The sequence below is a fragment of the Cebidichthys violaceus genome, unplaced genomic scaffold (genome assembly GCF_023349555.1).
Source record: "Cebidichthys violaceus isolate CVI_PGR_0920_01 unplaced genomic scaffold, fCebVio1.0.p SCAF_21, whole genome shotgun sequence".
Taxonomy (NCBI): domain Eukaryota; kingdom Metazoa; phylum Chordata; class Actinopteri; order Perciformes; family Stichaeidae; genus Cebidichthys; species Cebidichthys violaceus.
The window spans coordinates 2,063,037-2,086,868 of NW_027176384.1; the positions used below are offsets into that span (position 1 = coordinate 2,063,037).

Sequence of the window (23,832 nt, forward strand, 5' to 3'; positions counted from 1 at the left end):
GGGATGTTACAATATTCTTTCATGCAATTGAAATGTCAGTATTTAAGTCGGTTTGTTTAAGTTTGCATTTGCTTTACTGCCAATAAGCTAAACAATTGATCCACTATGTTATTTAATCATTTATCTATTACAGGGACGTGCGGTCAGGGGAGGAGAAAAAACAAATAATGCTAAAATAAAATAAATATGAATATGTCTCTCCTGATCTGTGCTATAAATGTAATTTCTGTATGATTCCATTAATTTCAAGCATTTTCATTATCAAAATCACTGAATTAGCGCATGTCCTGTTCAAACAGAGAGGAGACACGTGAGGTGAGGCAGTGACGAGCTGTGCCTCACCTCAGATTGTGAATCCCTCACAAACTGGGTTGAGCGCGTGTCTTTTGCTTTCTCATTGTTTGTCACCACTGTAATATTTGTAGACACTTTTATTATATGTCCTTTCTTTCCATAGAATAGGTAATGTATTTCACGTCTGTGTAGAACATATTTAGTGTTTCTGATCTGACATTAAACCGCAGTGAAAAAGCACAGAGAGGCAAACGCTACTCTCCCTCAAAGAAGAGGGCGTGTGAGAGCCCACGGGTCGGGTTTATGCTTGTTCTGTCGTTGCTCTTCTTCTACACTTCTCTTCTTCTTCTTATATTTTGCTTTGACCACAAAAATGTAAGATTCTATATCCAAGCTTTAAAAAGTCTCAAAAAACAAGGAAATATGAACAAATCAACAGCAATTCAACGTCGGACAGGTAAAGTAACCTTTTATGTGTTTGTTGTTCTCTTCATACATCCGTGGTTGTTACACAGATTATCGCGGAATCTCACGATGTTCGCGGGTGGTGCCCGCGAGCGCTCCGCTTCTGAAACGCTCCCGGTGGGGCAGATCGGTGGGGCAGATCGCAGCGCACACGCTCCCGGTGGAATCAAATATTTACCTTGCCTATGTGTGTGTAAATAATGCTGATATGAAAAACAACCAGTAGTCAATGTGCAAGCTGCCAATTGAATGGTGATTTAAGCTACTCTATTGGGTTCATATACTTGTAAATCTGACACTTATGTAGTGTCAGTGCCTCACCAGCCACGAACCTCACCACATGTCACTGATATTAACAATTTCAACTATTTATACATTACCTTTTAGTTTTTAGCTTTTTTAACCATTCATCAACTACCTTTAGCTTTTGGCTATGTATTTTAACCATTTATCCATTCGTTTTAGCTTTTAGCTATTTATTTTAACTATCTATCCACTGCCTTTAGCTTATGCTATCTATTTTAAACATTTAACAATTACTTTTAGCTAACTATTTCAACTGTTTATTTATTAAACTCAGCTATCCTTTTAAACAATTCATCCAGTACTTTTAGCCGACTGTTTCTCCATGCTTCTCTGCTTGCTAGCTTTCCTGTTTTTTTTCATGCACTTGGTCCCAAACTGTTGTGATCATGTGTTATAGCTGACTCAGTACATTGACATATCACGTTTTTAAATCCAATTACTTAAGCTGCTCCACAATCTTTCCAAGTACCCCGTGTAGCAAAAGTGGAATTACTGATGCAGCAAATCCTTAGATACCTGGATCCTAACATGTAATTTCTGTGGAATAACTAGATGCGACCTGTATTTTGTTTTATTCTTTCAGCCAAACATCGGGCGTCTCGGCGTCCCTCATGGACCCTCTGGAGAAAAGATAGCCGTGGTTGCGGTAGACGACTGTGACATCTCCATGGCGATTCGTTTCGGAAAGCAGATTGGCAACTACTCCTGTGCCGCCCAAGGCACCCAGACCGGACAGAAGAAGTAAGCTGGAGTCTTTCTTTCTCTTTCACTAATCTTTCTCTCTTCAGGTCTTATCAATAATCACATTACATCAAATTACCTCCAATCCATCCAACGCACGCAAACTAGTCAGACTAATAGGTATATGTTGTACCTTTGGGGCTTCATCACAACAGATTACACAACTCTCATCCTACAACCCTCTCCACCTTTTTGTCTTTTAATCTGAGTGTTCATCCTCATGGCCTTTCTGCTGTCAGACACGGCCTTAGACGCCCAAAAGCACGGGCTTAATCGGACTTACTGTGTGATTCCCGCACAGTAATGAATTTGTATGTTTGTAGCGTGAGACTTTTTTTTTTTTTAATGAGTCTAATGGAGAGCTAGCATGCTGAGACACATTTAGTTTGCAGAGGGTGGGGAACAGAGAGAGCTTCAAAGAGGAGTTAATGAGGTTACATTCCTTCAGGAACTCGTTGCACAGGTCACAGAAGCTGAGAGGCGTTTGGATACCTAAACTGTGTAGGGCTGGAATATACAGATATATATATATATATATACACGTTACGCTGGTGTGTAATGTGATGCAAACTAGCAAACGCCTGGAGATTTGTTGTGGACAATTGACGTGTGATTGAGGCACAGAGCAGCACTGTTTAGAGGGAAGGTAAACCTGAGAAATATACTTGGAAAGCATGTAGAGGGTTGGATTCACTTCTTGCACCCACAATTTATCATGTGAATTCTTCTAATAGATAGAAACTAGATATTTTATTATTTTAATTCTACACATTTTTCTTGTTTTTTGATTAGACGCTTGACTAAATGAAAAATAAAAACAATGCAAAAACATTATCTGTTGCAATTTAAATAGAATTGAAATGCTTCATCTTGAAAACAAATATCAGTCCTAGTAAGCTATCCATCAGGTCGCATTATTGATAAACAAACATATTCTTGATGGGTTATTTTGAGGTGATACAGATCTCCAAAGAACTATTGCAGTTCATGGCTCTAAAACTACATCAGATTTCCATTTGTGTATTTACTTCCTCAAAGAGTCTTTGAATAAGCTTCCCATGCTCCTGACTACACATCATTGTTTGTGCTGTATGCACACGACATGCATCGGTTTAGCATTGCATTAGATTAAGTCCCTTACAGCACTTTGGGGTTTGATGTTGAGTGTTTCAGAGGCTGGAGGTGTAAGCAGCTTCTATCATGACCTACTATGTGGAACCTGACTTGGTCATGGTGATGGCAGCAGTTTGCCTTGTGACAGGTTAAAACCCTGGAAACTTATTTCAGAAATAACAGTCACGCTAACGGCTTTATGCTTCACCTCAATCGCCCTTTAGGTCTAAACTCTGGAGCATCAGCGGGCTGTCACAGATGAAGTAGAATAGAAATGAACAATCCTGAACATCATTGTTATTATTTGTAATATTTATTCACAAGCAGTCAAAATATGGGTTACATATCTCCATCTATATTTTTTTTTTTTACATTTGGATTTTGCTCTGATACATTTTCTGTTTGTGTCGTCTGCAGGTCTCTGGACTTGACGGGGCCGCTGCTGCTCGGCGGCGTTCCCAACCTACCCGAGGCCTTCCCGGTGTGGAACAGAGACTTTGTGGGCTGCATGAGAAACCTCAGCATCGACAGCAAACCCATCGACATGGCCAGCTACGTCGCTAACAACGGCACCGAAGCAGGTTGGACATGCTACATGTCAACGAAACAGCCTAATTTAATGCTGAATAAAAAAACTTGCAGAAGAGTAAAACCCTAATGCTTTGCATTTGCTCCTTTAAATTAAATAGTTAGCAGGGAGCTAAAATTTGCATTTTTTTCCAGTGTTTTTGCAGCCCGTAAACAGATGCTTACATTGCACAAACATATTGATTATTATGTGTTTAATGTCAAGGTTGTCCGGCGAAGAAAAACTTTTGCATGAACGACCTGTGCCAGAACGGAGGAGTGTGTGTCAGCAAGTGGGACACCTACAGCTGCGACTGCCCAACCGGCTACGGAGGCAAGAATTGTGAACAAGGTAAGAAGAAGAATCGTGATGTAGTCAAAAAAGCGCCTGTAACTACGTCTCTGCGTTAACATATGCATTCATATACAGGTGTGTCTTTGGCCAAATGTGCCTGCGTCTACATGCTCTTCCTGTGAGCGTCTGTGTTTACCTACTGTAAGTGCACAGTGTGTGTGTGTGTGTGATCTCAAGGACATCTAGGAAATGGTTTGTGCTTGGGAGATCAAATGGGATAAGGAGCGCCTCCCCTGACTCAGTCTGACTCATGCAGCAGCCACAATGGAGATTCACAGTGAAGCCTCTGCTCACTACTGTACAGACACTAAACATGGCCTCAGGTTTGGAGTTTAAGGACAAGAACCAACTGTGACTCGCTCATCAAAACCCAGACAAAGGATGAGACAAAAACACACACACACGCTGATCCAATGGCTGTCCCCTGTGTGTTTCTGATCCCACCTCATGTTACTCTGGTGCTGACCTATATACAACACTTATAGATAGATAGATAGTGAGAGATTCAAAATTTGGCAGTGTTTCCTTGTTAGCTGAGGAAGCGTAAAAGCATCACATCTTTCCTACAGTGTTTTTATTTACACTCCAAAACACCATCTCATGTTCTTCTACGGTAAGGAGAGAACTTTGATTTGCTCCTTCAGGGCGAGCTTCCAAACAATGAGTGAAGGTGTGAATTCCTCTCCTCACCCCCCCACCCCCCCTCGTCTGTAAGGTCGCCGCCTAGCCAGCGCCAGGCCCCAGTATCCACTATCTGAACTGGGCCAGGATCACAGCAAGCTAGGATAAAGGTTTTGGCCGCTCCGCTGCTTGTTGACACATTTGGTTTGAGGCGTCGCACACCTTGCTGCCACGTGAGAAACAAGAGATTTGTTATTGTGCCAAAATCATCCAGACTGGACGGACATGAAAAGACTGAATTCCAGATCACATCAGATTTCATTTAAAAAAAAAAAAGAAAAAGACAAGGAATGAGTTCTGTCACGTTAACTTAAAGCAGATTACAGTCGGGCTAAATATAAGCATGCTGTATACTGGAAAATATTTGCTTCTGTATGGGTTGCAGTAGCTTGTTATGACAAGTATTTGAATCTCTGTATTGCTGTTAAACAAGCTGTTGCAATAATTGAGGATTTGTTTATAGTCAACATACCTGGTTAATATAGTTAATATTTGTCAGGAAAGTGTGAAAGTTGTTCAGGTGAGACATTATGATTCTCAGTTGGACTTGGCTGCAGACTTTGGATGTCAAAGCGCCACTGTGCCCGCTCTCCTATCGGCAAAATGTAGCTTTTTACAGAACCGTGTGAACCTCCCTCTGATCCATGCACAATTTAAGGGCCGAGATTAGCGCTGCATAAAAGATTTGTGCTCAATCTCTTAATACTACTGTAAGAAAATATGAGGTTTAGCATAGTAAATAATATTTAATTATGGCACGCTAACAGGCTAAACGTAGATGGTGAACCTGATGATAAATAAAAACCTGCTAAACAGAAGAATGTTAGCAGAGTGCAGAATGTGTGAGCATGTTTGCATCCTGATGGAGTATGCTAACCTGTTCACATTTGGCTTAAAGCACCTTTGTGTCAGTAAATCAGAAACTAGGAGTGGCTGTTTTTGGGGATTTTTTTTTTTTTACTCTATGTATGACCTTACCTTTGGTAAAGTAGTCGGACTAAAGCCACTGTAGCTAGTGGTTACCACTAACAAATATGTGCTTTGTCTCATAATTACAGCTTGTGTATGTGTGTATTTGCGAAAGCTTCTGTTGAAATATGTGCCCCGGGGGAACCGAGAACATACAGGGTTTATGCTGTAGATTATACAGGAGGAAGCACTTCACTGTACGTTGTGCTGAAAGGTGGACCCTTGCCGTGTGTGTGTCTTAAGTGTGTTTGCGTGACTGTTTCTTGATCTCTCTTTCAGCATCAACAGGAGCTTATGCATTGTAGTGTGTCATGTCTGTCGGGGTTTCTGTGGATTTACAGAATGTCTCTAGAAATTAAATGTTTGTCTAAGAATTACTGAAGTAATCCTGAGACATAAATGAGTAATTATCACATGAAATTCAAAACAAAAGTGATCGTAATCAGCCGAATATCACGATTCAGCACAGCAAACTAAATTCTGAAGCCACTCAATGCGTTGAAGTTCTAAAGCCATATTTATTCAAGTAAATTACAGTAAAACTAAAATGTGACAATCTCATAAGAGTGGTGTTGTTACTCTAAGTGTTCCTCAAAATAAAGACTACTTTTCCTTCTACCCTCATGTCACAAAAGCCCATGGTTACACTTGTCTTTTCAGTGCAATGTTCATGATTAGATGCGCCAGATTGAAACTCAGCTTTGTCCACATATGTGGGTCCACACTGGACACTGGCCAGGCCTCCTCGGCATGTGATCAGGCTGATCGGATCCCAATGCCAGCATGTTCCAATCTCAGAGCGTACGGACTTGAAAGTTAATGTGTCGTGGCATGATCGCATGACAAAAGTTGCATTTAGAAGACAAGCGTGACCACGGCCAAAGACATGGATGCTGTTTGTTTTCACATCTTTGAACTCTCTGTTTTACTGAGGAGGATAATTATGTTGGACATGATTGATCAATTAGCTGTTATGGCTGATATTGAAACTCTGAAATTTTTAGCGTCATGTGCAGCAGAGGAACATCTCCTTTTTTTTCTGTTCACGCAGATCTATGTGAAACCTGACCTGTAGACCATTGCTTCTCAGCAGTCATCTAACATGTTAATTGGAATAAAACCTGCTTCAATATAAATGTGGCACAGATCTGTCCTTAAAATTCTAAACACTAATGATGTTTTCCCCTTTCTCCTCCTCCCGGCTTGTCCCTGTCCAGTGATGCCATCTCCTCAGTTCTTCGACGGCCAGGCGCTGGTCTCCTGGAGCGAGACGGACATTACCGTAGCTGTTCCCTGGTACATGGGCCTCATGTTCCGCACCAGGCAGCCCGCTGGCACCCTGATGCAGGCCAACGCCGGAGCCCACTCCACCATCAACCTCATGGTGAGACACAGTACATGGCACAATGTCAACAAATTGTTGTCAGCGAAAATGTCATCGTCGTCAGCATATATTGGGATCTTTTTTTGGACTTAATTCCTCCGCAGTCGAGAATACGTTCTGAATGGAAATGATAACAGTCTTCCCCGGCATTCAGGTGAGTGAGCAGCAGATTCGTATGGAGGTGTTTCTGAGGGAGCAGCTGCTGGCGTCGCTGAGCTTCCCACAAGTGCGTGTTAATGACGGGGAGTGGCACCACCTGCTCGTGGAGCTGAGAAGCGGCAAAGACGGCAAGGACATCAAATACATGGCTCATGTGTCCCTGGACTACGATATGTATCAGGTAGGCAAATGACATCACAACTTAACATGGATGTACACAAGTTTTCAAGAAAAAGAGTTCTCATTATTTTTATTTTTTTTAAGCAGAAGTCAGTAGAGCTCGGTAATGACCTCCCAGGATTGAAGCTGCAAACTCTTCATGTAGGAGGTTTGCCTGGAGAGGGAAACCATGTCAGAAAAGGATTTGTTGGCTGCATACAGGTAAGTGTATTTTCACATTTCGAAAGAAGTGTAACAGTAGTTTTCTATTTTCCTGGACCACTTCTTCCTTCTGTTTTTTCCCTTTCCTCTTGTCCTGCTTCTTCTTCTTCATCATCAATGTGTGCCCTCCATTAGGGAGTGCGTATGGGCGAGACGTCCACCAATGTGGCCAACGTGAACATGGCTCAGGGCCTGAAGATCCGTGTGGAAGACGGCTGCGACCTGGCTGACCCTTGCGACTCCAACATCTGCCCCCAGAACAGCCACTGCAGCGATGACTGGAGCACGCACACCTGTGTCTGTGACCCAGGTAATATATACACAAACAACATAGACTCCAGTTAAACTCTTAATACCGCTCGGTTAAGTTTGAGTGTCATTCCTCACGCTTTTGTCTTTGTCCTGCAGGTCATTTTGGGAAGGAGTGTGTGGATGCTTGCCAGCTCAACCCTTGCGAACATGTTTCCACTTGCGCTCGCAAACCAAGCTCCTCCCACGGCTACACCTGTGAATGTGGACCGAACCACTATGGCCAGTACTGTGAAAACAAGTAAGCTCCCGTCCCCTCTCTGTGTGTGTGTGTGTGTTTTTTTTTAACAGTTATGGTTAAACAAACTCACATTTTTCAATACGTTAGATGTTGGATTTTCACCTTCTATCATTTGAAGAAACTTTATCTTTATTGCACTTTATTGTGCCATAAAGCGGCAGCAATTCTGCAGACGTTGAGCCAGTAGCACTTAGTAATATTCACTTCAGAGGCTGGTTTATGGTCTAAAAGTTGTACCTTTTAGAGCTTTACTTTAGATTGCATATTTAGCTGCATTTCCAAATAGTTAGCTTTGCATGCTAAAAGCTCACCCCAAGACCATAATTTGTATCCAGATGTTAAAAAATGAAGCAGGCTAAAAAACTGACAAAGCACACTAATCTCCTTTAGTTATGTTAGGCTCTTGCTCTTTTTGTAATGTTGCCAATGTCCTGAGTCTTTCAGAGCAGCTTTATTAGTCAGTAATCTGAGCTTGATAGTGTATGTGTGCCTGTGTGTGTGAGGGAAAGAGAGGTGAAAGATCAGACATCAAAAAGAAATAATCAAACTATTAGGTGACATTTGGAAAGACTGTATATAAGCGCAGAAAGTGGCAAGTTGATTCTGCACTGTCAGCATTGTCTCAGAGGGGCACGTGAATTAGCCAGCCCTGATTGAGAAGCAGTCATTTCCCCCCCGACCTCTATGACACGCATCACGTCCTGTCTTAAGCAGGATGTGGGATTCCCCCTTCATGCCTGACTGATCCTCCATAGGTGTTTAGTCACCGCTGCCCTCATGCTGCTGCTGTCCCCTATCGGATCACATCGCTCAGTCGGAGTTTGCATCTCGCTGTCCCATTGAGAGGGAAAGAGAGTCTGTGTGTGCGTTTGTATCAATGAGTCACACCTGAATCACTGACTTAAAAGTGCGAAAGGAAGTTTATTCTAGATTCAGGGGGACAAAGAGTGTTTAGTTGTAGATAAACTTACCAGATAGTCAACGATCAGATTTGGAGTATTTTGTTCGAGCTGATACCATGTCAGTAAATGGCAAAACCCGATCGACCATCACTTTGCTTGTATGCCACATTATTTTTTATTTTATTCCAAAAGAATTGGAACCGCAAAAGGTGCACTGTTGCTATTGTGCGTTAACCAAAAGACTGATTATTATCTTTTAGTTTTATGAGGGCACAGACAAGAAAAATACGCTTTTGAGGGCTGTAGTTATTTTGAAACAGTTTTCCACATGAAAATGAAAAAAGTAAATTTTTATTTTACAATACAAGTGTGCTGACAACTGTAGTGTAAAGTGTAATAACTGATATTTTTAGCCCCTTTCACATGGTCCCAGTGTCATTTATTGAATTGTTATAACAAAGATATGCCGCTTTAATTCATTTGAAATTGTCTTTGATGACAGAATTGAGAAGCCATGTCCTCAAGGTTGGTGGGGCAGTCCCATGTGTGGACCCTGTAACTGTGATACTAACAGGGGATTCCATAAAGACTGCAACAAGACCACCGGAGAGTGTCGCTGCAAGGTAATAATATACATTTCCTTACTATTACTTTTTGTGATTCACCAGCAAAGGTTGCTCAGGAGAGCAGATAAAGCGAGAATTGAGACAAATGTAACATTTGAAAGGAGAAATAGCACAATCGTCCTCTTATAGATGAAAAGTTTTAATATGGTATTCGTCATTAATGTCTTCTCCCTTCCTGCAGGAAAACCACTATCGTCCAGAAGGCGAGGACACTTGCTACCCCTGTGAGTGTTTCTCTATTGGCTCCGAGTCTCGAACATGCAACGCCATCACCGGGCAGTGCCCCTGTAAAGGAGGAGTCATCGGTCGTCAGTGTAACCGCTGTGACAACCCCTTCGCCGAGGTCACTCCCACTGGATGCGAAGGTATGCGTATTTAAAATATGATCTTTCCTGATATCGTTTTCTAGCGACTGACTGTAATTTGAATGCACGGAAACCAGAAATTGAGTGACTAAAATCTTAAACAGTAGCTCTGAAGGTTGGAAAAATGATTAATGTATTAAATTAGCCTTGCAAAAGAGCTAATGTTTACTCAAATTAAATAGACAAGACATAACAATGAATTTATAATAGGGAATAAATTAACAAAATACTAACATGGAAGTGAAACATAGCAAGTCAAATGACAAGACAAATGGCTTGTTATGGTCATGTCAAGGACAGTAGTGAAAAAAACTATTTTATCATTCCATTAAACGTTCCGGTTCACAGAGTGAGCCTGGATGAATCGCTGAAGTGTCAAAAGGAGACAAATATTGTCGCTCACGTCTGCTGGTGCAGCAGTCGAGCTAACTGCACGTCTTTGTCGCCACCCAGTCAAGCAGAAGAGGCAAGTCTGGCTAGTGAGCTGACTTGGCAGTGGGACCGCACATGCACAATACAGTAGAGATGAATAGAAGACAAAACCACAGAGTCCCCACGAACAGAAACTGAATGTCAATGGGCTGACTGTTTGACCCAATATGGAGCTCTACATTCTCAGAATGTGTTGGGACTGTTAATGGATATAAATCTATATAACAAGAGGGTTCCTTTTGTTTAAAAATCTCGCTTTGTTCCTTTTCGATCAAGCGGGTTTAAGACATTATTTCACATCTAAAAGGGCAAAGAAATTCTGATGCAGGGAAGGAGTGAGAGAGGGAGTGGACATGGAAGAATGAAACAAGCGAGATGTTTCTTTGGTCATGTCCTGCGGCTCACTGAGATGTGACCATCCATGGCAGGCCTCATACCGATCTGTCAGCTCTGAACCCGAACACAGCGGTGAATGTCACCACAGCCTTTAGTAATGACAGAATGTCTTGTGTTATTGTAGAAATGATCCTGAAAGAAAGGGTAAGTGTGATCCAATAGAGCCTTTAAAAGATGAGCTCATTCTATCTCAAGTAAAAGTTTGACTAAGGTTGTGTAGTGGTGTGATAGTAGCACTGAAGAGTTAATGAAACACTGAGGGATTAAAGGCCGTGTGCAACTACAGTGAGAGGAGCTACAAACAAGCCAACAAGCCTGCAGGTCCCAGCTTGGTTTGTCCTGGAGTTTTATTAACCCAGATATGCTGAAATGAATTATGTATCACAGCTTGTGTAATGGCTCAGCAGGCTCAATTTGGGCGAGTGCCACTGCGCTGGTCTGACTGGCTGTTTAGTGAAGGAGGTGGAACCAAAGCAGGCGTTTACCTTTTAATGGGTACTTTATGTCGTACAAGTTCAGGTCCAGCTTCAGATTCTGATGCACTTCTTTAAGGGCCAACTTATGTAATGCTTTTGTCTGATACATCAGTGTGATGTGTGTTTACCTCCTGAGAACCTTAAGTTTCGAACCATATTCAAATTTAAACCTTCAAATTTTGTGTTTGTCCTTTCCTCCACAGTGGTGTACGAGGGCTGTCCCAAGGCGTTTGATTCGGGCATCTGGTGGCCCAAGACCAAATTTGGACGCCCTGCCGCCATGAACTGTCCCAAAGGATCAATCGGTGAGTGCTTTTAAATGCCTCTGCTTAGAAAAGTAACATGTGGTGTCATCATTTAGCACTGGATGGAGTCAAAACAGTGTGTGGTCCACTTGAAATGAGTTTAAAGCCCACTCATTTATATCAAGGTCAATGACAATGTTGAGGTTAAGTTCTACCTAAAGCGAGCCAACATTAGCTACCAAAAGCTATTAGACCAAGTAACGCTATAGCGGCAAAACTCCTGACTCCTGTTTTATTGCTTATGAATTCAACTCTGCATTCCTTAGACTAAGATTGTGTTATTTCTTTCTTTTAAAGTCACATGATCTCGCTTTATAAAAAATAAAAACACACTGGTCTCACAACAGTTGGATAAAGCTGCATGGGTGGCTGTGTGTTTGCGTGTTAATGTATTTTAAGGCATATAAGCACACACAGTCACTATCTAAAGCTTAACAACACAGTGATGAGGCTCTCTGATTGGTCCATTAATCCACCAGAGCTTTGTCATCGGTTCGTCTGTAGAGACTCTTGGAAAAACACCAGGTAGACTAAGAGCTGATGGGAATGCCAAGCCTCCTCCAGCAGTGTGTGAGAGAGGAAGACAGTCGAACTCAAGACTTGTGTTCACTGACCTATTCCTCAGTAAAGCCCTGTCACTTTCCTGGTCACCACGGCGACCCCCTTTGTCGTCTCCCCAGACTCATTGGGGAATTTATATGCCAACGCTGCTCGTCGCCTTCTCGTAGCTCCAACTCACTGGCAAGTCCTTCAGGCATCTCTTTTTTGAATCAGACAGGAGCGAGTTTCAAATATTTAAAACAACTAAGACAGGAAGCGTTTTTCCATTTTTCCGGTATTTAACTGTTGCACATATTCCGAGCCGTTGGGATCTTTTTAGGACAATATGACCTTGGAATAAAACTAGATTGAATTATCTTTTTAAACCCCCCAAAAATGTAGTTGGATATCAGTTTACAAAGTGTTGCGTTGTTGCTCCTTAATATTGTTTAGGGAACACATTGTGTGCACTCACATTACTAGATGTTTAACTTGGCCGCCTCATGTATGTCTGTGAAACATTTGCCAGAAACATATTTAAAATCTATCCTGTGGGCTCACCACCTGCGGGAGGAACCGCTGGGGTCGGGTGCGCTGCCCCATGGGTGGCAGTGAAGGCCAGGGACCTCGACGGACCAGAGCCGGGCGGCAAAGGCTGGCTCTGGGGACGTGGAACGTCACCTCTCTGTGGGGGAAGGAGCCGGAGCTTGTGCGGGAGGTGGAGCGCTACCAGTTAGATCTGGTGGGGCTTACCTCTACGCACTGCATCGGTTCTGGAACCGTACTCCTGGATAGGGGTTGGACTCTTTTCTTCTCTGGAGTTGCCCAGGGTGTGAGGCGCCAGGCGGGTGTGGGGATACTCACAAATCCCCGGCTGAGTGCCGCTGCGTTGGAGTTTACCCCGGTGAACGAGAGGGTCGCCTCCCTACGCCTGCGGGTGATGGGGGGGAAAACTCTGACTGTTGTCTGTGCATATGCACCGAACAACAGTTCAGAGTATTCGGCCTTCTTAGAGACCCTGACTGGAGTCCTGTATGGGGCTCCAGTGGGAGACTCCATAGTTCTGCTGGGGGATTTCAACGCGCACGTGGGCAACGATGGGGATACCTGGAGAGGCGTGATTGGGAGGAACGGCCTCCCTGATCTATATCCGAGCGGCCGTTTGTTGTTGGACTTCTGTGCTAGTCATGGATTGTCCATAACCAACACCATGTTTGAGCATAAGGATGTTCATAAGTGTACGTGGTACCAGAGCACCCTAGGCCGAAGGTCGATGATCGATTTTGTTTTGGACACTCGGGTGAAGAGAGGGGCGGAGCTGTCAACTGATGTGAGTTGGGTCAGAGGGTGGGGGAAAACTCTGGACAGACCTGGTAAGCCCAAACGGGTAGTGCGGGCAAACTGGGAACGTCTGGAGGAGGTCCCTGTCCGGGAGATCTTCAACTCACACCTCCGGCGGAGCGTTTCTAACATCCCTGTGGAGGTTGGGGGCATCGAACAGGAATGGACGATGTTCAAAGCTTCTATTGCCAAAGCTACGGTGGTGAGCTGTGGTCTCAAGGTCTTAGGTGCCTCAAGGGGCGGTAACCCTCGAACACCGTGGTGGACACCGGTGGTCAGGGAAGCCGAGTGGAAGGAGCACTTTGAGGAACTCCTGAATCCGACTAATACGCCCTCTATTGTAGAGGCAGAGCTGGAGGCTGATGGGAGAGCATCATCAATTTCCCTGGTGGAAGTCACTGAGGTAGTCAAACAACTCCACAGTGGCAAAGCCCCAAAGATTGATCCGTCCAGAAATGCTGAAGGCACTGGGTGTGGAGGGGCTGTCTTGGATGACACGTCTCTTCAAAATTGTGTGGAGGTCTGGGACGGTGCCTAGGGAGTGGCAGACCGGGGTGGTGGTTCCCCTGTTCAAAAAGGGGGACCAGAGGGTGTGTGCCAATTACCGCGGTATCACACTACTTAGCCTCCCTGGTAAAGTCTACTCCAAGGTGCTGGAAAGGAGGGTTCGGCCGATAGTCGAACCTCGGATTGAAGAGGAACAATGCGGATTCCGTGCTGCGGGAGTATGGGGTGAGGGGGCCATTTCTGGGGGCCATCCAATCCCTGTACGCCCAAAGCAAGAGCTGTGTCCGGGTTCTCGGCAGTACGTCGGACTCGTTTCCGGTGAGGGTTGGCCTCCACCAGGGCTGCGCTTTGTCACCAATCCTGTTTGTGGTATTCATGGACAGGATATCGAGGCGTAGTCGTGGGGAGGAGTGTTTACAGTTCGGTGGGCTGAGGATTGCATCGCTGCTGTTTGCAGATGATGTGGTCCTGATGTCTTCATCGGGCTGTGACCTCCAGCACTCACTGGATCGGTTCGCAGCCGAGTGTGAAGCGGTTGGGATGAGGATCAGCACCTCTAACTCTGAGGCCATGGTTCTCAGCAGGAAACCGGTGGATTGCCCACTCCGGGTAGGAAATGAGTCCTTACCCCAAGTGAAGGAGTTCAAGTACCTCGGGGTCTTGTTCGCGAGTGAGGGAACAATGGAACGTGAGATTGGCCGGAGAATCGGAGCAGCTGGGGCGGTATTGCAGTCGCTCTACCGCACCATTGTGACGAAAAGAGAGCTGAGCCGCAAGGCAAAGCTCTCTATCTACCGGGCAATCGTCGTTCCTACCCTCACCTATGGTCATATGGACTGGGTCATGACCGAAAGAATTAGATCGCTGGTACTAAGCGGCTGAAATGGGTTTCCTCAGGAGGATGGCTGGCATCTCCCTTAGAGATAGGGTGAGAAGTTTGGTCATCCGTGAGGGACTCGGAGTAGAGCTGCTGCTCCTTTGCGTGGAAAGGAGCCAGTTGAGGTGGTTCGGGCATCTGGTTCGGATGCCACCTGGGCGCCTCCCTAGGGAGGTGTTCCAGACACGACCAGCTGGGAGGAGACCTCGAGGGAGGCCCAGGACCAGGTGGAGGAACTATATCTCCAAATTGGCCTGGGAGCGCCTCGGGATCCCCCAGTCAGAGCTGGCTGATGTGGCCCGGGAAAGGGAAGTTTGGGGTCCCCTGCTGGAGCTGTTGCCCCCGCGACCCGTTCCCGGATAAGCGGTTGAAGATGAGAGAGATGAGAGATATTTAAAATCTGTTTTTCTTTTTAAGGCACTGCCATTCGCCACTGCAACGATGAGAAAGGCTGGTTGTCGCCTGAGCTCTTCAACTGCACCACCGTCACCTTCTCCCATCTGAAGAAACTGGTGAGTGCTACACAAAACACAACATTAGGAAGAGTCAAACATAGTATTGCATCTATAAAAAGAGTTGAGTGGTTGCCCTGTGTACTCAACCACAGATGAGTTGTCCAAAAGGTGTCAGGTGGTCTCAGAAACTAAATGATTTAGCCACTGCCAGAAAGGCTTTTTTATTATTTCCTTCCTGTTTGTTACTTCTTCTTATATTTAGCTTGAAACGCCTTCCTGTTTAAAGTATTGCACCTATTGTGTTTGAACCTGAACCTGACACTCGAGGCGTGAACTTCTCAAAGCCCCACTAATTCTGGGATTGACCGAGTTCCACTATGTTTCATCGCACCCACTCATCTTGCCTTTTGCCTTGACCTGCTCGTTCTCTATCCCATCCCTCGACCCCTCCTTTTCTTCCAGAACGACGACCTGCGTCGCAACAGCTCCAGGATGGACAGCGAGCGCTCCAAGGCCATTGTACGTTTGCTCCACAGCGCCACCAACAACACCCAGCATTACTACGGCAACGACGTGAAGACCGCCGCCCAGCTGCTGAATCACGTGCTGCAGTACGAGAGCCTGCAGGCAGGGTTCGACCTCACCGCCATGAGAGACGCAGACTTCAACGAGGTAGGAAAAGAAAACTAACCGGATTCACAGATCAGCTTCTTACAAAATGGATGGATTGGAAAATATCTGAAAGCTTTAATTTAGTGAAACCCAGCCTGTAGCACTTGGAGCACTGGTGGCACACTGCCCTCCACTGGTTGATTCTCACTGGGAGAGCACCTTGATTCATCACTGTAGTTTTCTAACACTTCCACTATTGCTTTATTACGACTCTCTTTGATATTCACATTATTCATTTACATAATCTACGATTATATGCAATAGAATGCTTCCATGTAATTTGCGTCATTTTCGGATTTTTCCAGAACTTGGTGCGAGCAGGAAGCGCCATACTGGATCCCGACACCAAGGAGCACTGGGAGCAGATCCAGAAGACCGATGGCGGCACAGCCCATCTGCTGCGCAACTTCGAGGACTATGCTAACACCCTGGCACAGAATGTCAGGAAAACCTACCTGAAACCCTTCACCATCGTCACCGACAACATGAGTGAGTGGAGGAGCCGGGATCGCATGTCGGACAACACGATCACACGTGATACACACACGGTCTTCATCCTTTGCCTCCGTCTCCTTCTCCTTCCTAGTTCTAACCGTGGACTACTTGGACGTGTCGGACCCGGAGAGGGCGACGCTGCCTCGGTTCTGCGACATCCAGGAGGATTTCTCCAAAGAGCTTGGGTCGTCTGTTCAGTTCCCCCAGTTCAACCTCCGCACTCAGAGCCACAAAGGTAGGAGCGCTGGCGGAATCGCGCCATATGATACTTTAGAATGTGTAAAAAATAATAATACAGAAATCCAGTCGTAGTCCGTCAATTTATCTCTTGCCGTCCTCTCCCAGCAGAGCCCACCCCTGACCCTCAGAGTCAGACCGAGCCCCCGCAGGAGGAGGAGCACACGGTGTCCGATAGGAGACGGCGCCACCTTGACCCAGCTGCTCCTCTGCCAGTTGCAGTGGTGATAGTGTACAAATCGCTGGGGAAGCTCCTCCCGGAAAGATACGACCCTGACCGCAGGAGCCTGAGGTAGACTACTGACGGTTAAAGTTTAGGCCTGCGCAGACCAACTTTCTCAAGCACTTTGCTAGGATTAAAGTATGAAGTGTAATCTAGTCAAATTGTTTAAAACAAGGCCTGCAATAATGGAAAAGAGACAGCCCTCACGTAATCTGGACTCTTAAATCCCACTTCTGTACTTTACAGTGTGTATACTGTATAATTCATCATGTTCTGTAATCTGATGTTAATACAGTACATGTCATAATATTTACTGTAGGTGTGTTTGAAGGAACCACCTTATCAGTGCCTTTAAAATTCTGCTTAGTTATTCAGAAAAACGTCTTCATGTGTGTGGAAAGAGAAAACGTTAGTAAGAATATATTTCAAAGACGACATTAAGAAGTTAACAAAAGGACAACAGTGAATATGACCAAATGTAAACAAAATCTTCAGTCTGTTATGGTGACTACTATACTAATGTAAACTGAATGTAGCGAAGTGATTAGAAACTTTAAGTGAATCATTTCAGGTCAAATTTAATTGTGTTTTTTTTCTACCCTGTCTTTCCAGGCTCCCCAACCGTCCAGTGATCAACACAGCCATAGTGAGCGCCACGGTGCACAGCGAGGGTCCGCCTCTTCCTCCCATCCTGGAACCCCCCATCACCTTGGAGTACACCATGCTGGAGACGGAGGAGAGGACCAAACCTGTGTGTGTCTTCTGGAACCACTCCATCGCGTGAGTTGCACCTCACTTCCCTTGCACGTCCAAGGGTGTTGACAACCCCAGAGATTAAATCTTGCAGATAAAACAGCATTTAGCATTTATTTTTATATATTTTTGTTTTTTCTCACTTTCCTCTGCGTTGGTGCGTTTAGGATCGGAGGTACAGGCGGGTGGTCCGCTAAAGGCTGTGAGGTGCTCAACCGGAACAACAGCCACATTAGCTGTCAGTGTAACCACATGACCAGCTTCGCTGTGCTCATGGACATTTCCAAGAGAGAGGTATTGACGGAAAAAAAAATCCTAGCTTGCTATTTTCTGCCTTTTTGCCTCGTTACTGACTCCTGACGTCTTGTGACTGCTCTCCTCAGCACGGTGACGTTATCCCCCTGAAGATCGTCACCTACACCACGGTGTCGGTCTCCCTCTTCCTCCTCCTCCTCACCTTCATCTTGTTGTGCCTCCTGCGCCGGCTCCGCTCCAACCTCCACGCCATCCACAGGAATCTGGTGGCGGCGCTCTTCTTCTCTGAGCTCATCTTCCTGCTCGGCATCAACCAGACTGACAACCCGGTGAGCGTTTAGCCCACATTGAACATATAGGCGGAGGGGAGAGTGCTGAAGCAACATGAATGTGCTCAAGGCAGAGAGACGATCATATTTGAAAAGGGATAAGAGCGCCTCATGCTGATGTTCACTGTATTAAAAACTGCCAGGCGATAGTTGTCTGCGGGTAAACGCAGCGTTGACAGGGACTTTACCAGGCTTAATGGGCCAAGGCCTACCTGAGACGGTCTCTATTTGACAGATTATGTGTTTTGATGCTCGGCTAATGACCGTAATGGTGAGGAATGTGCTCATTTCCAAAGCTTTTTCCCAATATAACCTCCCATGAGCTGATTTTACTGAGCTGACTGCCCCGGCTGTATGTGACTTTGTTACTGTAAAGCTCTCTAATTAAAAAAATGGTGTTATATATATATATATATATATATATATATATATATATATATATATATATATATATATATATATATATATATATATATATATATATATATATATCCGGAGCTAGTCCAGAGTCTGTAGTCAGAAATCGAATCAGCTAATCATGTTAAGTTCATAATCCAGTTTGGAGTTGGGAAGGTCACAGTAACGGCCATGCATGTGTGCACACACACACACACACACACACACACACACACACACACACACACACACACACACATAGACATAATGTAAATGATCAAAAGGTGTGGGAATTCTTTGAAGTCTGCTGACGCAGACATTCAGATTCACACACACACACACACATACATACACACGCACCTCTGTGTGCCAGTAGCGGAGACATGCTGTGACTGGTACCTGTCTCCAGAAGCAGGCCTCGGGGTGGTAGGAACTGGCAAAGGTTTCCCAAAACAACTTCTTAGTTTTCACTTGATAACTGTCCTGCGAGTCTGTGGTACAGAAAACATCATGAAAATGTTAATTGACGGGTAATCCTACTCTTTTTTTTGAAGAAGAAAAAGAAGAATTGAGGCTTGGAGAGTTTAGACACTTGGTAGGCCTTGGGGAGACATGAAGACAGATAAAGTCAACATACTTATACTAATTATTGCACTTTTTAACACAGATACTGTTGCAGCAAGCAAATGTATTGTTATGTAAGCAGCTTTCTAAATCTTATAGTGACACGAATGCTGTATTTATTGAACATTGTCTATCTAATTCATCCGATTTTCTTAATTGCAAGCACTTCGTTTGATGCCTCTTTAGCCTTCCTCAGCCATCCGTCCAGGTTTCAAGAGATTAAACTAACACATTGTTTAAAGCAATGATATGTAACTACAGATATCATATATGCTATTCTTCTTTCAAAAGTCATATAGCGTTGCTTCAAAATGAACGCGTCAGCTCTGACTAGTCTGGCCAAACCAGATGTCGACAGTCTTAAACAAGACGTCACGAGATCATCAGGCCCAGCTGTCGGTCCCAGATCACCGCGGCTGGTAGTAACTGCCCACCATCAACCAGATGTACATCAGAGATTAAAGTCTAGTCAATTCAGGTCACGTAGCCTACGCAATATTTCAGTGGGCCTTACATTCTGCAATCAACTCATGCACCTGTACCTGCACCAACAATTCAGCATCCCCTTCACATTTGGATATATTAGCAGTCTTCATAATGTGAAATATGAAAGTAAAGGGTCCAACAAACCAGGGTTAAAGCTTAAGAGCATGTAAGTTTACAAGTTCCAGAGAGTCTTTTTTTTCCTGTAGAAATGTTCTGACTCACAGTGTTTTGACTGGGATGAGGGCGACTCAAGCCCTGACTCACAACACACTGTACTGCATTATCTGCAATTGTATGATTTAAAACAAGTTTAATGTGTTCTTTTTACATCGCTCTGAATTAACAAGTGCATGTTTGTCGCATGCTCGTCCTTTATCTAGTGTTTAGGCGTGTGTGTGTGTGTTTCAACTGTGGAATGCTGTCAGTGTGAGCCCAGGGCCATCCGCAGAATGATTTACAACCCAGTCAAAGTAGTCTCTCTCTCTGTCTCTCTCTGTCTTTGTCTCTGTCTCTCTCTGTCTTTGTCTCTGTCTCTCTCCGTCTTTGTCTCTGTCTCTCTCTCTCTCGCTGATCGCCACAGCAGCACACGGCATTACTAAAATACAGCATCTCAACCACTGGAACAATCCCTGACACACTGCATTCCTCCAATGCAACAACAGACATGGGAATAGGGAGGGACAGAGACAAAGGACTGTGGGGATAGGTTGAATCATTACTGCCTTGCATAAATTGATGAATTTAAGTTTTTCTTTTTTTGACGTATGCTACCATCGTCTGATAAAAGAGGGAAAGCACAGCGGAGATGGCAAACAGACCAACGTTCTGGGCAAAACAAAGCTGCTTTTTTTGTGGATTCTCTTTAAACGTAGACTCATACTTTGATCACTCTTTTATCTTCCTCCAGTTTGTGTGTATGGTGATAGCCATCCTCCTCCACTACTTCTACATGTGCACCTTTGCCTGGATGTTCGTGGAGGGGCTGCACATCTACCGCATGCTGACAGAGCTGCGGAACATCAACCACGGCCACATGAGGTTCTACTATGCCATGGGCTGGGGCATACCGGCGATAATCACTGGTGAGACACACCACACACACACACAAACAGACACGCTCAGAAATGAGGAGGTGGATGATGGCTGATTGTCAGGGGTGCATTCGTGCTGTGACTCGTCTCTACTGAAGAGGCTCTAATCCTCGTGGGAAAATTATTGAACACAGAGGAAAGAGAAACAAAGAATGAGAGACGGCCGTTGTTTAGATTTCCACAATGTGTCAAATGAAGACAAAAACAGTAGCATAAATTTCATGTATAAAAAAAAGCATCTAATTATTTGTTTTTATGGCCCTTTTTTTATCGTGACATAACTGCAACATTACATTTCAATCATCTGGTACCTCCAATTAGTATGACTTTTTCAAGCCTGTCATTTACTGCTTACAGTATTTGACTTTACGGCCCTTTGATGTCTGATAAGATTGCAGTAGTATATTAAATGCTTGGCGATGTGTCGACATGTTTTGGCAGTATTTGGATGCCAGCAGAGCTTACTTGATTGGAATTTGGATTGAGACATGCTGTGAGAGACGGATAGAGTTACTGAGCGATACTCACAGAGATCCACTAAATGATGAACAGATAAGGAATAAAAATGACAGTCATGAGTGACTGAGACGATAGAAGGAAAAACTGAAACACAAAACGAAATTGGTGTCTGCTTGCACTGTGGCACTCCCTCAAAAGAAGGAGGGAGTAAAGGAAACAAGGCATAGAAATAGTTTTAACACTGGTATTTTGTGTGTTTCTAGGTTTGGCAGTAGGTCTTGACCCTCAGGGTTACGGGAACCCAGATTTCTGCTGGCTTTCTGTCCACGACACACTCATCTGGAGCTTCGCAGGACCCATCTTTGTAGTCGTCCTGGTACGTGAACTTGAATGTATTCAGACCGTTAAGTGTTGTGGATTAAACCGAAAGAGTTTAAAGTGCTTTCATATTGTTATAAATCATCTAAATTATGTGGAATATCGAAGTAAAATACATCAAAAATTCCTGTTGAACGGCAATTAAACAAGAGAGAATTAAGTGTTTAAGTGTTAATGCCTCTTCCTTCCCTCATCTTCTTCGCTCTAAAGGTCAACATAGTGATCTTTCTTCTGGCTGCGAAGGCTTCATGTGGTCGCAGGCAGAAGGCTATGGAGAAGTCCGGAGCAATGTAAGTCACATTAATAATCCAGTATAATGAAAGTGAATAAGCAGCTTAGCTTTTTGTCACTGGGGGGAAGCTGATCTATGTGTTTTTTTCCCCTCCTCAGTCCTGCACTTCGAATGGCCTTCCTCCTGCTGCTACTCATCAGCGCTACCTGGATGCTCGGCCTGCTGGCGGTCAACAGCGACGTGATGACCTTCCACTACCTGTTCGCTGGCTTCAGCTGCCTGCAGGTGAAAACACCGCGTTTATGCTTCACCTCGACGGCCATTGACTGGATCGTCAAAGACCCCTTTTCTATTCGGCGATCATCATGAACACTTACTTATGCCACTTTTGCTTTCTTCACAGGGAGTCTTCATCTTCTTCTTCCATGTGATCTTTAACAAGGAAGTGAGGAAGAACCTCAAGAACGTCTTCACAGGAAAGAAGAGCGTACCAGACGAATCCAGCACCACGAGGGCCTCGTTGCTCACAGTGAGTGAACAGATATACTAATATGGCATGTCGTTTTTTTAACTTATCAAGGTTTTTTTTGGAATTGTCAGTCAAAACAAAGTCATATTTTTTTTTTCTTCTGTCCCCCCCTCCTTCCTTTCAACCCTCCACCCGTCAGCGCTCTCTCAACTGCAACAACACGTACACAGAAGACGGCCAGCTGTACCGCTCGGGCATCGGCGAGTCCACCGTCTCCCTTGACAGCACGCTCAGGTCAGCCAAGAGCCGCAGCAGCTACCTGGCGTACACACTGAGGTACAGCACGCTCACTGACTGCATGGCTGCTTCTGCTACACTGCTGCACGAGTGTGTCCGTTTGTCCGCTTTCTTTAAGTTGTCTTTCTTTGTTCTCCTCCCTGCATGTCTGCATCAAAAGTCTCAGACATACTAACTCATCCCCAGCCCCTAATTTCTTTTCCTTATAAATAGACTCACACACACACACACACACACACACACACACACACACACACACACACACTGCCCTTATTCGCTGCTTCATCCAAAGCAAGGATAAGTTACGTTGCTAAAGTTTCTCTACGTTTTGACGGTATTGCTTTCCTTTCTTTCGCACATGCATGCTGCCACAGAATGGCACCTGCATTGTACCGCAACTCCGCTTGCATGAAAGATCATGCTGAGATTTTCTGGTGAACGGTGCATGGCTTTGTCGCAAAACACGCACATACAGCAGAAGGCATAATTGACTCTCATTGATATGAGGAAGGTAAACGAACACAGCAGCTTCTGTAAATCCATCCACACTATTCATACATACTGTCATGTTGTTTATGTGGTTTTTATATTGACAGATTAAACCGCTAATGTTTATCTGACTTGATACGTTTTGTGTAGCTGGAGGTTTTATATGGGAATATGGGGAGTAACAAAATGTGTGCAAGAATGGTTAAATGAGAACAAACTTAAAGAAAAGAGTACAGAGAAACATTGTGAATATGTTTTCATAATTTAATGTGTGATATAGCTTGATTGCATTGGAACAGAGAGATACAAAAAAATACACTCCAAACAGTTTCAACAAAAAGTAAATACTATAACCTTCATGAAGGTAGGACTCATTGCAGGGCTGTTTGTATTAAGCTGCATTAGTTTAAGCTAGGATCACTGACGCAAAACAAGCTCATGCAGGTTTACCTGGGTGTTCCTTTTTTACAACTTGTTTATCACCTATAGGGAAATAATAATAATGAATAGTAATATTAATGAATATAATTAATAAAAATAATATTTGCACAGTTTATGCATACACAGTACGTTGACTGCACTGTACATTATAACGTTTTGAGTGGTATTTGTTCTGCTTTTTAGAGAAATGTGGTAAATGATGTGAGAGCGTTTATAGCCAAAAATTACAGGAGTTAGAAATGCTGTATCTCAGCTGTAGTGTTTCCTACCTAGCTTTATCAGCTCTATTAAATTAAGTAGATATTTAAGTATGTATAAG

At 44.2% G+C, this 23,832-nt stretch overlaps 1 protein-coding gene across 4 annotated transcripts in view; it reads left to right on the top strand.

Annotated features, from left to right (window-relative positions):
* The window catches only part of celsr1a (cadherin EGF LAG seven-pass G-type receptor 1a), an 85,006-nt gene that overhangs the window by 56,035 nt on the left and 5,139 nt on the right, over positions 1-23,832 (top strand). For 2 of the 4 annotated variants that reach the window (XM_068716880.1, XM_068716879.1), the window contains exons 7-31: positions 1,649-1,806; positions 3,337-3,500; positions 3,713-3,838; positions 6,709-6,875; positions 7,030-7,215; positions 7,302-7,415; positions 7,551-7,725; positions 7,824-7,965; positions 9,370-9,490; positions 9,675-9,858; positions 11,366-11,467; positions 15,150-15,244; positions 15,650-15,859; positions 16,165-16,348; positions 16,446-16,589; positions 16,700-16,883; positions 17,427-17,594; positions 17,735-17,861; positions 17,951-18,151; positions 20,565-20,739; positions 21,471-21,583; positions 21,796-21,875; positions 21,976-22,102; positions 22,221-22,346; positions 22,486-22,622. In XM_068716880.1, coding sequence (XP_068572981.1) covers positions 1,649-1,806; positions 3,337-3,500; positions 3,713-3,838; positions 6,709-6,875; positions 7,030-7,215; positions 7,302-7,415; positions 7,551-7,725; positions 7,824-7,965; positions 9,370-9,490; positions 9,675-9,858; positions 11,366-11,467; positions 15,150-15,244; positions 15,650-15,859; positions 16,165-16,348; positions 16,446-16,589; positions 16,700-16,883; positions 17,427-17,594; positions 17,735-17,861; positions 17,951-18,151; positions 20,565-20,739; positions 21,471-21,583; positions 21,796-21,875; positions 21,976-22,102; positions 22,221-22,346; positions 22,486-22,622 — 3,710 coding nt within the window. The remainder of the gene's footprint in view (positions 1-1,648; positions 1,807-3,336; positions 3,501-3,712; positions 3,839-6,708; positions 6,876-7,029; positions 7,216-7,301; positions 7,416-7,550; positions 7,726-7,823; positions 7,966-9,369; positions 9,491-9,674; positions 9,859-11,365; positions 11,468-15,149; positions 15,245-15,649; positions 15,860-16,164; positions 16,349-16,445; positions 16,590-16,699; positions 16,884-17,426; positions 17,595-17,734; positions 17,862-17,950; positions 18,152-20,564; positions 20,740-21,470; positions 21,584-21,795; positions 21,876-21,975; positions 22,103-22,220; positions 22,347-22,485; positions 22,623-23,832) is intronic. The other 2 variants (XM_068716882.1, XM_068716881.1) reach the window with 2 other exon arrangements.